Source organism: Citrus sinensis, chromosome 8 (assembly GCF_022201045.2).
Source record: "Citrus sinensis cultivar Valencia sweet orange chromosome 8, DVS_A1.0, whole genome shotgun sequence".
Lineage (NCBI taxonomy): Eukaryota > Viridiplantae > Streptophyta > Magnoliopsida > Sapindales > Rutaceae > Citrus > Citrus sinensis.
This window is the reverse complement of record NC_068563.1, coordinates 16,876,059-16,889,490: the sequence shown is the minus strand read 5'-3', so window position 1 is coordinate 16,889,490 and position 13,432 is coordinate 16,876,059. Positions and strand designations below refer to the sequence as shown.

Sequence of the window (13,432 nt, the reverse complement as noted above, 5' to 3'; positions counted from 1 at the left end):
ATAGAATGTGGTTAATTTCATTCAAAGACATGGCTAAAAACAAAAGAATTCTAAAAGTAAACTAAACAAAAAATAACGCTAAAAAAATAAACTTAATTAAATGTAAATTGAAATTACCTTCATAATGGAACAAGATGTTAAAATCAGTAGTTAAAGCAAACAAATGAAGCGTAATTTATTTAATACTTATTTATGAAATCTTTCAATTCCATTAAAGCCATTGGAGCTCGTTTTTCAATATTCATTCAGATAAATAGAGGCTCATGCCTTTCTAATTCTTACACATCTCTTTCAATTCTCTTAAGAAATCAAAAAATGTCTAAGAGTCTTACTTTCATCATTTTGGCTTTGCTTGTAGTGGCAAACACTAAAAACATGTTTATTTCAGCCAATAGTACTGGCCAAGGATCTGACTCAGATGCTTTATTTTCTATTAATCCCGCAGCATCACCTGAAATTGTTGATTGCTCAGGACTCACAAGTGAAGAGTGTTTGATCGAGAGGTTTAATAAAATTCTTGTAGACTATCACTACCCCTGCCCTGAGGGGGGATGCCACTGATTTTGCTAAACAATTATTTCTTTTATCTTGTATGAATGCTTTAAGCAATACCGATCAATTGTAGTGAAATCGAGACCGTGTTTTAATAAGAGAAGAAATTAATCCATTTTGTGCGTATAATGTCATGTCATATGTTTTTTGTGTTTGTATCTTCTGTGGATTTGTTGTATACATATCGTTGAATTAATCTTCGGGAAAGCAATTTGTTTAAATAATAATAATAGTAATAATAACTACGTTTGTAATGTTTGTATCATTTAAATTTTAAGCCTATTTACTCTTAGGGGTGGTTATTGCATCCGAAGAAAGAAAAACAAACCCTCATTTTATCGAAATCTTATATTACTTGGCTGTCTGATTTAATTTAAAGTTAAACTTTAATGTACCGCCTAACAATCTTCAACTTACATTCATTTATTGCTAAGAATACAATTAAAAGTTTCATCAATGTACCCCGTTTGTGTTTATCTTCTAAAAACAATTAGGGTGAATTGAGATTTTCATACTTTTGAGGGTAAATGAAAGATTGTTATTGCGAGGGGACGAATCGAAGTTAACCCAAATTAATATAAGAAAAATTTTCATGTATTTGTGCCATTTGTTTGCCTCATCTACTAAACAGACAACGATTTTTCTGTGATTAGATTAATATTATGATGACACTTTGAGAGACATTTTTGCAAATTGCATCCAAAATGGAAAAATCATTTAAATAAAGAGATAAAACAATTTGTTGGGTAGTGACAATTGCTAGGCAGCACAGCGCAAGTCATCGTGTCACAGTAATGAGAATTTTTATGTCATCAACACTTGAAAATAAAAAATTTTGGTTCTTTAATTTCTTTTGTTTTATTTAAAATAAAGTTATTGAAAATGACAAAATAGTTTAAATACTTTTTTTAAATGCAAAGATGTATTCTTGTATTTTATTTGAGATAGCCAGTTCGACTCTAATTTAATATACGTTTTTGCAATTGAAACTTAGATTCTTCTTTACTTTTGTTATTTAGCTAAATAATATAATATTAATATTTAATTGAAGACTTAGAAAGAGTTAAGGTATTAATATGTTAGTTTTTCATAGATTGTAGATAAGAAAACATCTTAAGAGATAGAAAGAATGAGACGAGTTCCATATGCAGAAGCAGTGAGAAGTCTCATGTACGTCATGCTTTACACTAGGCCAGACATCTGTTTTGCAGTATGGATGGTGAGTATATATCAAATCCTAGACTTGAAAACTAGATTGCAGTCAAGCATATAATGAAGCATCTGAAAAGAACTAAAAATTAAATGCTTGTGTACTTTGGTGATGAACTCATTCCAGTGGGTTATACTAATTCTGACTTGATGTGATATAAGGATTCTAGAAAATCAACTTCTGGCTATGTGTTTACATTAAGAAGTGGAGCTATTAGTTGGAGGACTGTGAAACAATCTTGTATCACAGACTCCACAACGGAAGCTGAATATGTGGTTGCATCTAAAGCTGCAAAAGAAGTTGTATGGCTCCACAAGTTCCTATAAAATCTTGAGGTGGTACTTGTTGTAACCGCACCCTTAAATTATTTTGTGATAATGGTGGTGCGATAGCTCAATCTAAGGAACCAAGAAACCACAAGAAACAAAACATATTGAGAGGAAGTATCATCTTATAAGGGAATAGTGTAGAAATGTTATATGACAGTACCCCAAATGACATTAGATGTTATATGGCAGATCTTATTACAATGGCCATTAGTGGGAAACCTTTATAGCCTGCACTTAGAGCCCTAGAGCATGTGCAATATGCTAGATAAGCTTTAAAAGCTATTGGGAGATTGTTGGGATTATATGCTCTTTTAAAACATATTAATTTATTTTTTGATTAATAAAATATTTGAGATATTTTAATTGCATAAATATATATTGAAAAATGTCTGTTTAATCATATTATATATATTTGTGTGATCATCATATGGATTCACAGAAGACATAAATACAAGTTATCTTATGATTAAATAAATTTAGTTCGCAGTTGATAAATAGAGTTGGACGCTCTATTTATGTTTAGACTGTAGTAAATTCATTGAATGATTTGTCTTAATCATGTATGAATTTACTGATGTAGTTTGAATACATTGAGCTGGATCACATATGAGATTTAATTAACCTTGAAATGACTGTCAGACTTATTAAATCTCATAGACAAGGCATTGATTTTACTATAATCTTAATTTTGAGTCAATTATAATTTTATGATTGTAATTATTATTCCATTTGAATTACCAATGGGCACGACACACACTTGTAATCAAGATTACCCGGTATCTTGATGGGAGCAATTATGAGTATTGGAGTTATCGATTAGCAATATAGAATTTGTACAACATACCTCTTGATGGGTTTTCGGCACTTGATCATAAAATTCTCTGGCCAGAGTGTGTCAACATATTTAGTATGTTGAAAATGATAATTAGAGAAAACTAGTAAGGATCAAGGAATAAGATGTTATTAAATTGATTCCGTTAAGATATCGATTTAATTAACGATGTGGTACAAATGATTATACAGTAAAGAAATCAATGTGGCTTAGGACGAATTATTATTCGAGCATACAATTATGGAGGTCAGTTCCAATCTTTTAGTGGAGTAGATTTGGAATTAAATAATTGGGCTAGTTTAATTACAGGCTTAATTATTGTAACCACTATTGTATGTTCCCAAATGATCTCCAAGTTAGCTCATTTAATTGACTGGATTAATAAGCAAGATAACTAGCTATTTGGGTCAAAAGCCTAAATATATTATTTAGTGGGAGACTCCTTTAATATGCTTGAGTGTAGTGGGCCTTGTGTTATTTTACAAGATGGACCCCTATAACACAAGAACAAGTAACATGACTTTTATTTTAATGATTTTTTAATTTAAATCAAAAGGGATTTAATGGAATTAATAAATAAATAAATATGGAGCCTAGGGTGTCCACTAAATAGAGATATAAAAAGGTTTATTTTCTCTTAAAAAAAGGGAGGCCACATTATACAAATCAGAGAAAAATATTTTTCTCTTTAATTTTGAGAGAAAATTTTTCTCGTGCTAGTTGCTTTAGTGGTGGTAAAGGTGCCTACATGACAAGTGCCGATCAAACCTGAGTCATAGCCTGGAAGATTATTTGGTGGCGGATCGTGATCTAACATAAGTGGTGGTGACGAATCATGATTTGGGAGTCTAAATCACTTTAGCGGAAAAAGCCAAGTTGAATTTTCAAAGTACGATTTCTAGATTACAAATTCTTATATATTTTATGAGAGCGATCTTAAAAGGTTTCATAGAAAATTTAAAAAACTGATTTTCTCCAACAAAATTGTCATCAACAATTAGTAAATGAGATATGGTTACATGTGTACTAAACTTTAAACCTTGGATTAGCTCATCTTTCTGTCCGCATCAACAAATTAGAAAAAGCTTTTGTACACATGATCAATACATAATGAGATCATTGGCAGCCCTATCGTAGTCCCCTCTTAACCCTTTTGAAGTTACATGAATGAGCACAGAAAATTAATAAGTGGTGATACAGCTCAAGATTAATTTTATACACCAATTTGAAAATCCTAATCTCCTTATTGTTTCTTTCAAAAAGCCCCATTGAACATCGTAATAGGCTTTGCTTATGTCTAGTTTCAAAGTTACTTTCCCATTTCTCTTCCCCTTGCTGTGCCTAATCTTTTGAAGGCATTCATAGCCAATAATAATATTGTTAGCAATAAGTTTATTGGGTATGAATGTACTCATGTAGAAAAGTTGATTTGAGAAAGAATAGGTTTCAATCCATTTGTAATGGTTTTAGTAACAATTCTATAAATCACATTACAAAAACTAATTGGTCTAAACTATCTATGTGACTTTTCTAGGCTTACCTACCTTAGGGATTAAGGCAATGTATGTGTGGTTTAAAGGAGTTATAGTACCTTAATGATTAAGATTGTATAGGCATGTTAAGAGTACGCTCTCGTTAGTTGGTTGCCAATGTGTTTTTTAAAGAAAGCAATTGGTAGTATGGATAGTATTGTCATTTTGTGTGTTACAGTAGTACTATAACATGAAAATATTTTATCTTTTATTTTGATAATGTTCAAATATCAGTACTCTTTTATTTTATATGGGGGTTACTCCAGAACTATGAAGAAAGTTGGGAATTTTTTAAAATTATTATGAATTGTTTTCCGGACAAAGGGTTAATAACTTGAAAAGTCACTGTTTTCAATTACCACGATAAAAAAAAACTTTATCCACTAAACATCAGCTCTTATTTACTCTAACTTATATCCTTAATACTGTTCGAACCGGTGGAGCTTTTATACGTCAGTGAAGTTGATTAAAGCCCACGCATGCTAAGCTTGATCATGTTACACGTTGTCTATTGTTTTTGAGTGCAGCTCATGGAATGATGACGAGCCCACGAGTACCATGGGCCGCCTTGGTAAAAGCATGGGCGTTTCATATAAAATAAAAAATCATGATCTTTCTAATTTTGAGATTGCGCAGATTTCAACTTTGGTCATGCACTTGGCAAAATGTTTTAGAGACCTCAATGATTTTATTTTTATTTTTATTTTTTTCTCAAAAGGTTTATTGCATCTTGCAAATAAAATCATCCATTATTTCTAAAGTATAAATTTTAATTTTGTTTCATTCAAACACTTAACACAAGCATGTTGTACTTCAATTCGATTGTAACTATGTCATCAAATCAAATTTGAAGTAGAATAACAAATTCAATTCAATTTTGATGATACGTTTTATAATTTTAAAACATAAGATAATTTACATTGGTAATAGAAATTCAATTTAATTGAATGTGGGTTATAGAATAAATATTAAATTACAACCCAAACCAAATCCTAACACGAAATTATAATTCGAACTCCAACCGAAATAAATATAATTAATTTTTAAATTCATTTAGATTAAACTCACAAAACCGAATAGGTTGCAATTCAAACCGAAACTTAAAATGCCTAATCCTACTATAAAATTTGACAAAAAATTTAAAAAAAAGTTGAGTGAGTGTGGGAGAAAAATGTATGTGAGACCGACGGAGATGGTGAATCTGTCTAATAATGACTTGGCATATGGCAAAATTATGGTGATATTTTTTTGAGAATAAATGTGATTGCTTATTTTCTCTCCCCTCTTTTCCTCTCCCACAACTATTATTAAAAAAATAATTGAAAATCGAAGCAGAATTTTTATTTTTTAAAAAAATTGTAAATCGGAACCAAACGCCGCGTTCTGTGAACAAACAGATTAGAATGTCTGCAGTGACTCAATGAGTCGCCCCAGTTAACACAACTGTAGAATTAGAAATGGCTGCTCGCTCATTTTTCCTCGGTCTAAGACGGTAAGAACATTCGACTCTCCTTATGTTTCCCATTTTTAAGCTATATTGAGCTGATTTTAGTATCTTTCATGTCTAAACAGTCACTATTTGACTATATTTCTTTCTTTCTTTTTGTCAAACACTTAAACATGGCAGAGCAAGCAACACAAAAATCAAGAACCGCCCTAATTCCGATTACGAGTGTTTCTTTTATTCAAGATTTCTCTCTTCTGGATCTTCGCAAAACGAATGCCTCGACGAAGAGACTTCGAATTCGGATGGAAAGGATGATCTCAAATCCAGAATCTTCAGAATTAGTCTGCCAAAACGTAGCGCAACTAACGTTATTCAGAGGTGGGTCAGCGAAGGGAACCAAGCTACCGTTTCTGAGCTTCGACACATCTTGAAAGAACTCAGAAAGTCTCAGCGTTACAAGCATGCCCTCGAGGTTTGATTGTCTTTTCATTTTCTTTTTCGTATTTTATGGTTCTTTAAGCTTAGAAATAGTTTAAACAGGATTTGAATCTGATTGGATCTTGGTTACTAGTAAAATTTGTACCTTGAAATTCATTGAGTAATTCTAAGTATTCGGCCTTTGAAACTGATGTGATGTAGCAGCTTACTGCCCACTAGGTTAGTTATTAATGTTTAATGAACTTACCGATAAACTGCCACATAGTTGGGGTTCAAGTTGAGAGTCAGTGTAGTTACTGATATACTACCGCGTTAGTTGAACTCAAGTTAAGACTCAAATGCTCAAATGCTGAGTTCCCTAGTTTTATTTAATTATATTTTGTAGAAAATGAGTTCACATTTATCTCGCTTGTAAAAATGCTTAGCCTTTGCTTGCTCTTGTTGCTTTCATATCCTTTGAATTTGTAAACAATTCGGTTGTGTAACTGATACAAGGTCGCAGATATCTGAATGGATGGTTACTCATAAAGAGTTTGTGTTATCAGACTCTGACTATGCTACCCGTATTGACTTGATGACAAAAGTATTTGGTATTCATTCGGGTGAGCGCTACTTTGAAGGGCTTCCTCTCTCGGCAAAAACTAGTGAAACATACACTGCTCTCCTCCACTTGTATGCTGGGGCGAAATGGACCGAGAAGGCCGAAGAGCTTTTTGAAAGAGTAAAGCAGTCAAACCTGTCCTTCAATGCCCTTATGTATAATGAGATGATGACTTTGTACATGTCAGTTGGACAAGTGGAAAAGGTAGCCTTAGTTGTTGAAGAGCTAAAGCGGAAGAACGTTGTGCCAGATATTTTCACATATAATCTATGGATTAGTTCACGCGCTGCAACACTCAGCATCGATCAAGTTAAAAAAATTTTGGATGAAATGAGCTGTGACTCTGGTGGCAGTGATGATTGGGTGAAGTACGTCAATCTCGTCAACATATATATAACTGCCAGTCATCTTGTGAATGCAGAGTCCAGCACTCTGGTGGAAGCAGAGAAGAGTATAACACAAAGACAATGGATAACCTATGACTTCCTTATCATTTTGTATGCTGGTTTGGGAAACAAAGATAAAATTGATCAGATATGGAAATCCTTAAGGATGACTAAACAAAAGATGACGAGCAGAAACTACATCTGCATTCTTTCATCTTATCTGATGCTTGGACATTTGAAAGAAGTGGGAGAAATTATTGATCAATGGAAACAATCTGCCACTTCAGACTTTGATATCTCCGCCTGTAATAGGCTTTTGGGTGCATTTTCAGATGTTGGATTGACTGAAAAGGCCAATGAATTTCATATGCTTCTGCTGCAGAAAAACTGTGCCCCTACAAATGCATCAGGATAGAGTTTAGTGTATCATCACCAGAACAATGCATTCCAGAGTACCATCATGATGGCTGGATATTTTGAAGAAAAATAAGATCTTCACAGTTGCTGCAAACTTTCAGCATGCCTGATTACTGCATGTTCTGCATATTTTTCATGAAAGTGGATTTCATGGCTCCTATAAGTATTGTTCTTTCCTTATAATTCCCATTTACTATATGAGCAGAGCTCCAGGCTTTCTTAATGCTTATGTAACTGATATTTCACAACTTCTATAACTAATACCGCATGAAATAGAATGTTTTTGAGGAGAGGAATTTAAACGATTTAGATCATAATATTTAAACAAATGCTTCCTCTCGGTTACCAGATTCACCTCCGTGGATATTTTTCAGTGTATAACCCTGTTATGATCAAATGATACCTCTTCCACCCCCAACTTTTTGCTTCTAGCTCGTCTTGGTTTTTTTTTTGGCTTATGTCTTAAGCTTTTGTTTAATGAAATTACTTGCTTATGTTAATGGTCCTTGTTTAGTGACTTGATTGATTTTCCATGAAGTGAATATTGTTTTCCATAGTTTCATCTACAGCTTCCTTTTCCATTTTTCTCTATCACGTTTACATTTGCCAATTTGGAATCTATATATTTGCCAGTTTAGCAGGGAAATTCTAATGAGAATGGTGAATGCAAATGTGAGTGCAGCTTTAATTACTCAATTCTCATATAAGTTGTTTCTTGATGATTTTCAGATTTAATTACTCAATTGCAAATGCAAATCTGAATAAAAGGCTTGGGGTCCATTTGGGGTAACTGTTCCACCCCCTGTATTTTAAGGAGGTGGAGCAGCTGCACTGTGGCAGTGCAGTTGTCCCGTACCCTTCGTCTAGGATTGTGATACTATAGTTTTAAAGTCATAGCTATCATGAAATTAAAGTTAAGCACTAGAGATGTACGTAATTTCATTGAAGTAATTGCATGATAATACCATCAATGCTCGAAGGAGATTATTTCCTTCACTCAAATTCTCTAAGAGAAATGTCTTGGGATTTGGATCATGAGCATACATTTTGCTTACGCTTGAAAAGTAATCGAATGAGTTCCAAAGCATAACGTAGAATTTAGATTAAGAGTTGACTTGGTTGTATCAGTAGTCGTAAGTAACTTCAGGTTTAGTTTCTCTTTGTGCACCTTTACGCAATCATATTGATCTCAAATATTTTTAAATCCTCAAGTTGGATTATAACTGGAGTTACCAAAGAAAAAAAATTCTCTGATTTGTATACATTATCTCTGCTAAGAACTACAAATGATTAAATTTTTACCAACTTGAAATTGAAAAAGAAACAAGTTCAAGGTTCAAAAGTTAATTTGGACCGAAAGTAGTACAAAACTACTTAGACTCCGTTTAGTATAATTTTTTAAATAAAATTTATTTAAGTAGAACTTTTGATAGTTTTTTAAATAGAACTTATTTAGGTAGATCTTTTATAAAAAAGTTAGTTGTTGGTTGTCAATGAGAGTTTTTATTAGAAATTATAAAATATTTTAATAAATAAGTTTTTTTTAAAGTTATATTATGAAATAAATAAAATAAGATCGTTAAATAAGTAAAGAATATTTTAGATATTTTAACACTTTCAAAAAACTTTTCAAACTTACTTTCAAAAGTTCAAAATTTGAGTTTTTGTTAGTAGAGATAAAATAATTTATTTAATCTTTCAAAAGCTTCATTAAAAAAAAAATAACAATAACAAAAAAATTTAAAAAAAATATTTATACCTTATAGATAAATTATACTAAACAAATACTTCACAAAAAATTAATTACGTACCACTATGATTTGTGTTATAATTTTTAAAAGATTTTTTATCGTAAGTGCGCATTGAAGCAATACTAAAGAATATGTCAGTGGTGAATCCAAATCCTGACCAAGGCCCTAAAGCTATCTCATTAATTAATTTTGTTTTCATGTGAATATGAGCATGGAATAGTGAAGAATCCTGTGTACTAACAGGCACAAGTATTGTTCCATTTCACCTTAAATTAAACGGTCGTAATTACTTTAGAAAAAAGTCTCGTGCTTCCTGCCATAAAATCTGGAGGTCACTAAGGTAAGTCTAAATAAATAAATAAATCCATTGATGAAACATTGGCAAGTGATGCACATCTGTAGAATCCTGTAAAAGCTGGCAAGCAACAAAAACAATCCTTACTCCATTCTTTTTTCTTGCTCTTCTTCCTCTCCTTAATTTTTAAATTGATGACTTATGAAAAATTTATTATTGTTTTGATCAAGGAATTGAGTATCAGTGAGAGCGATGAATCCAGGAAGCTGACTCGAGAAGCACTTGACCCATAAGCTGCTTTTTCACAACTCCAGCTACAAATTCTTTTCTCATTTCCTATTTCTCTCCGCCATGACTAAACCACATCCACAAATTGACAGAGCCGCATCCTCAGAAAAACCCCTCAACCGCAACGTTTCATCATCATTCTCATGCTACTCACCAAAACTCTCATTGCTCATTTTAGCCATTTTTGTTACCCTCTTCGTTGTCTTTCAAATCCGATTCCTTCACATTTCACAATCTCCTTCTTCTTGTTACCCTTCACCAGCTTCATGGCCTTTCATTTACCAGCAATGGCAGAAACTCAAAAATAACTGCACGCAAGACCTTGATCCTATAACCGAAAAGCTTAGAATTTCGGTTACCTTTCTCCCGCTCAAAGACTTGCGTTATTCGGACAAAGCCCTTGTGGGTCACACATGGTTCATAAGCTCTTTGTATGATTGTCATCAAGAAGGTGAAGTGCAGTATCAACAATTTCCATCAAAATCGTCACAAAATAGATTACTGTGTATCAAAGGACGTGACAATCATGACGGCTCCTGGAATTACTACGCCTTAGCATGGCCCAAAGCTCTGCCTTACAACGCCACTCTAATGAAGGGCTTAACATTTGTGTCGTATAATCATTACAGTTATGAAAATATTTGGCATGGATTGTCAGCAATGGTACCCTTTGTTGCATGGCATCAAAAAAACAATTGTGAGTTGCCCACCAGGTGGATTTTGTACCATTGGGGTGAGCTCAGGCTGGGGATGGGGCCGTGGCTACAAACCCTAATGCATGCAACATTTGATGGGGAGCCAGTGATTGAGAGATTTGATGGGATCAAAGATGAAGATGGTGGTGATCCGGTTTGCTTCGAAAAGGCTGTTGTAATGAGACATAATGAAGGTGGGATGTCGAGAGAGAGGAGAATGGAAGTATATGATTTGATGAGATGTAAGGCTAGAATGTATTGTAATGTGAGTCTTGATAATAAGGATGATAATCACAAGGCTGTTGGAATGACATTGCTTATGAGGACGGGGCCGAGGTCTTTTACAAATGAGCCGGCCATCATCGGAATCTTTGAGAAAGAGTGTGCCAAGATTGATGGCTGCCGGATGACGGTGGCTTATTCCAACAATCTTACCTTCTGTGAACAGGTTAGTGCATTCTTCTATCTTAAAAATTTATTTACTTTTAATTGCATTAATATGTTACAATGTATAGATTTACAGAGTTATTATCTAATAAGGAATCTCTATTGAAAAGTTTTAAAGTAAGGGATAAACTATAAAAAAAAAAGTAAAACAGATACTCTAATACTATATATTCTATCATCTAGTATATTAAAGTATATATTTTTCTTATCTAACTTATTCTTATTTTAATAACTTAAAAATTCCTTCTTGTTCTATATATACGGATATTGTTGCGGGATAAGAATAATGTTGTGACATGGAATAGGGTAAGAGAGAGGCTTTTTTACTATTTATTGATACCATTAATTTATCCAATTAAGATGTTGTGAAGAGCATAGTGAAAAGAGGAGGTAGCACTAGCAGAAGTTATAGTGTTTTTTTTTTAGGGGGTGGGGGGTAGTTAATATCCTTTATAGTTGATATTATTTGGCCCTACCACTTTAGACTTTATGTTTAAGGATGTGCGCTGTAAAGTTTCGCAGTAATTGATACAAACTTTAATTAACCGAATATCATTAAATCATTTCCTTAAATCACACTTAATTGAGGTCAAGAGATATATGGAAGGCAGGCCACATGATAATAAGTTTACCAATCAGATGACTGGGTTGCCTCAATCTTACCCCATCGAAGACTTTTTTCCTCCTCATTTTTTATTGATCGCTTTAATGTTTTCGAGGAGTTATGCATGTGATTATAGCCTTCAATCACAAATGATATATATTTTTTTATCAAATACAAGAACTTGAATCTTCGACTTGAAAAATAAAATGAAAAAGTATCCGTCCTCTCTATATTACTATATTTTTTGAGTTAATAATTTTATATGAGAGGCTACTTAACTCAATCATTTTATTGTTGTTACCCTTCAAATTTTTATTGAATTCTATCTTATAGAGATATTCAAATTAGATTACCGATCAATTTATAGATTTCATCCTAAATCTAATCGGTTACTTTCAATTAGGTAAATCAATAGTTTAAACCAAACTCATAGATAGAAAATTTTCAATTTTTATAGGAACTTACTAACCAAAGAACTGTATGCACTCACAAACAAACTTAAATAATTAACATTAACTAAATTGATTATTGATACACAGGTGAAATTGATGAGCATGACCGACATTCTTGTTTCTCCCCACGGCGCCCAGTTAACAAACATATTCCTAATGGACAGAAACAGCAGTGTAATGGAGTTTTTTCCTAAAGGATGGCTGAAGCTCGCCGGCGTCGGCCAGTACGTTTTCCATTGGATTGCAAGCTGGTCAGGGATGAGACACCAAGGTGCATGGCGCGATCCCAACGGAGAGAATTGTACTTACTCTGAAGATGATCGTCGCTGCATGTCAATTTACAAGAATGGAAGAATAGGATACAATGAGACCTATTTTTCTGAGTGGGCCAGAAATGTACTTAATGAGGTTAAAACAATGAAGCTGGAAAAATCACAGTCAAATGGCTCAGCTTCCAGTTCTAATGGATGCATGTGCTAATTGAGGCTGAATTGTATGTTTAATTAATTTCTTTCCCACAATGAGCAGCTTATTTTGTTTTTTTTTTGAAGTTATATAGAGAGGGATATCGTCCCTGTTAGATTGTATTGTAAACTTCAGATCGATCTCTTTTCTTCGTGAAAATTGAATCCATGATTAGAAGTGATCCTATATATAAACTCTTTACTGTGCGTGGATAATTTCATACTTGTTAAGAATTTAGTTTTATCAAATAAGTGTTGGTTCAGTCCAACATAAATTATATAAAATGATAAATTAAGAATGAAAATTTTAATTTGGAAGTGTGTTGGGTGTTTTGTGAATTCAAACAATCATGACTAAAATGGCACCGTTTCAGCAATGGAGAAAGGTCACATGTTTGATGCGTGATCACTTGAGTTCAAAACGGCGTTCATCAGCTACTTTTTGTTCGTAACTGACATCAGAAACTCACGTGCTTAAGCTTGTGAATTATTAAGTGGTTCAGTTCGTTAGAACGGTCATGGGATGCGTGGCGCGACCATCTGTACAATCTGGGTTCACTACAACAAAACCATGTATTACCGAGGGAAATAATATCTATTACCAAGGGAAAATATCTGTTGGAGTTCGTTGTGAAAACGCTTGTCGTTAATTTTATAATTCCAACACGCTTATTGTTAATTTTATAATTTCA

At 33.1% G+C, this 13,432-nt stretch overlaps 2 protein-coding genes across 2 annotated transcripts; both read left to right on the top strand.

Annotated features, from left to right (window-relative positions):
* The first annotated feature begins 5,785 nt into the window (after nucleotides 1–5,785).
* Nucleotides 5,786–8,040, top strand: LOC102617354 (pentatricopeptide repeat-containing protein At5g09450, mitochondrial). The gene is made up of 3 exons (XM_006492540.4): nucleotides 5,786–5,947; nucleotides 6,083–6,374; nucleotides 6,843–8,040. Exons 1-3 carry the CDS (start codon nucleotides 5,913–5,915, stop codon nucleotides 7,740–7,742), a joined length of 1,227 nt encoding a protein of 408 aa, XP_006492603.2. The 5' UTR covers nucleotides 5,786–5,912; the 3' UTR covers nucleotides 7,743–8,040.
* A 1,886-nt stretch (nucleotides 8,041–9,926) lies between these two features.
* LOC102627236 (uncharacterized) lies at nucleotides 9,927–12,817 on the top strand. Its single transcript, XM_006492575.3, has 2 exons — nucleotides 9,927–11,221; nucleotides 12,364–12,817. Exons 1-2 carry the CDS (start codon nucleotides 10,142–10,144, stop codon nucleotides 12,754–12,756), a joined length of 1,473 nt encoding a protein of 490 aa, XP_006492638.2. The 5' UTR covers nucleotides 9,927–10,141; the 3' UTR covers nucleotides 12,757–12,817.
* Nucleotides 12,818–13,432: the final 615 nt, after the last annotated feature.

Excerpts from the sequence above, each read along its gene's own strand:
- LOC102627236 (XM_006492575.3), top strand. The coding sequence starts at position 10,142 with ATGACTAAACCACATCCACAAATTGACAGAGCCGCATCCTCAGAAAAA. Across the intron at positions 11,222-12,363 it reads ATCTTACCTTCTGTGAACAG|GTGAAATTGATGAGCATGAC; the intron begins GTTAGTGCATTC and ends ATTGATACACAG.
- LOC102617354 (XM_006492540.4), top strand. The coding sequence starts at position 5,913 with ATGGCTGCTCGCTCATTTTTCCTCGGTCTAAGACG. Across the intron at positions 5,948-6,082 it reads TTTTTCCTCGGTCTAAGACG|AGCAAGCAACACAAAAATCA; the intron begins GTAAGAACATTC and ends TAAACATGGCAG. Across the intron at positions 6,375-6,842 it reads GTTACAAGCATGCCCTCGAG|ATATCTGAATGGATGGTTAC; the intron begins GTTTGATTGTCT and ends ACAAGGTCGCAG.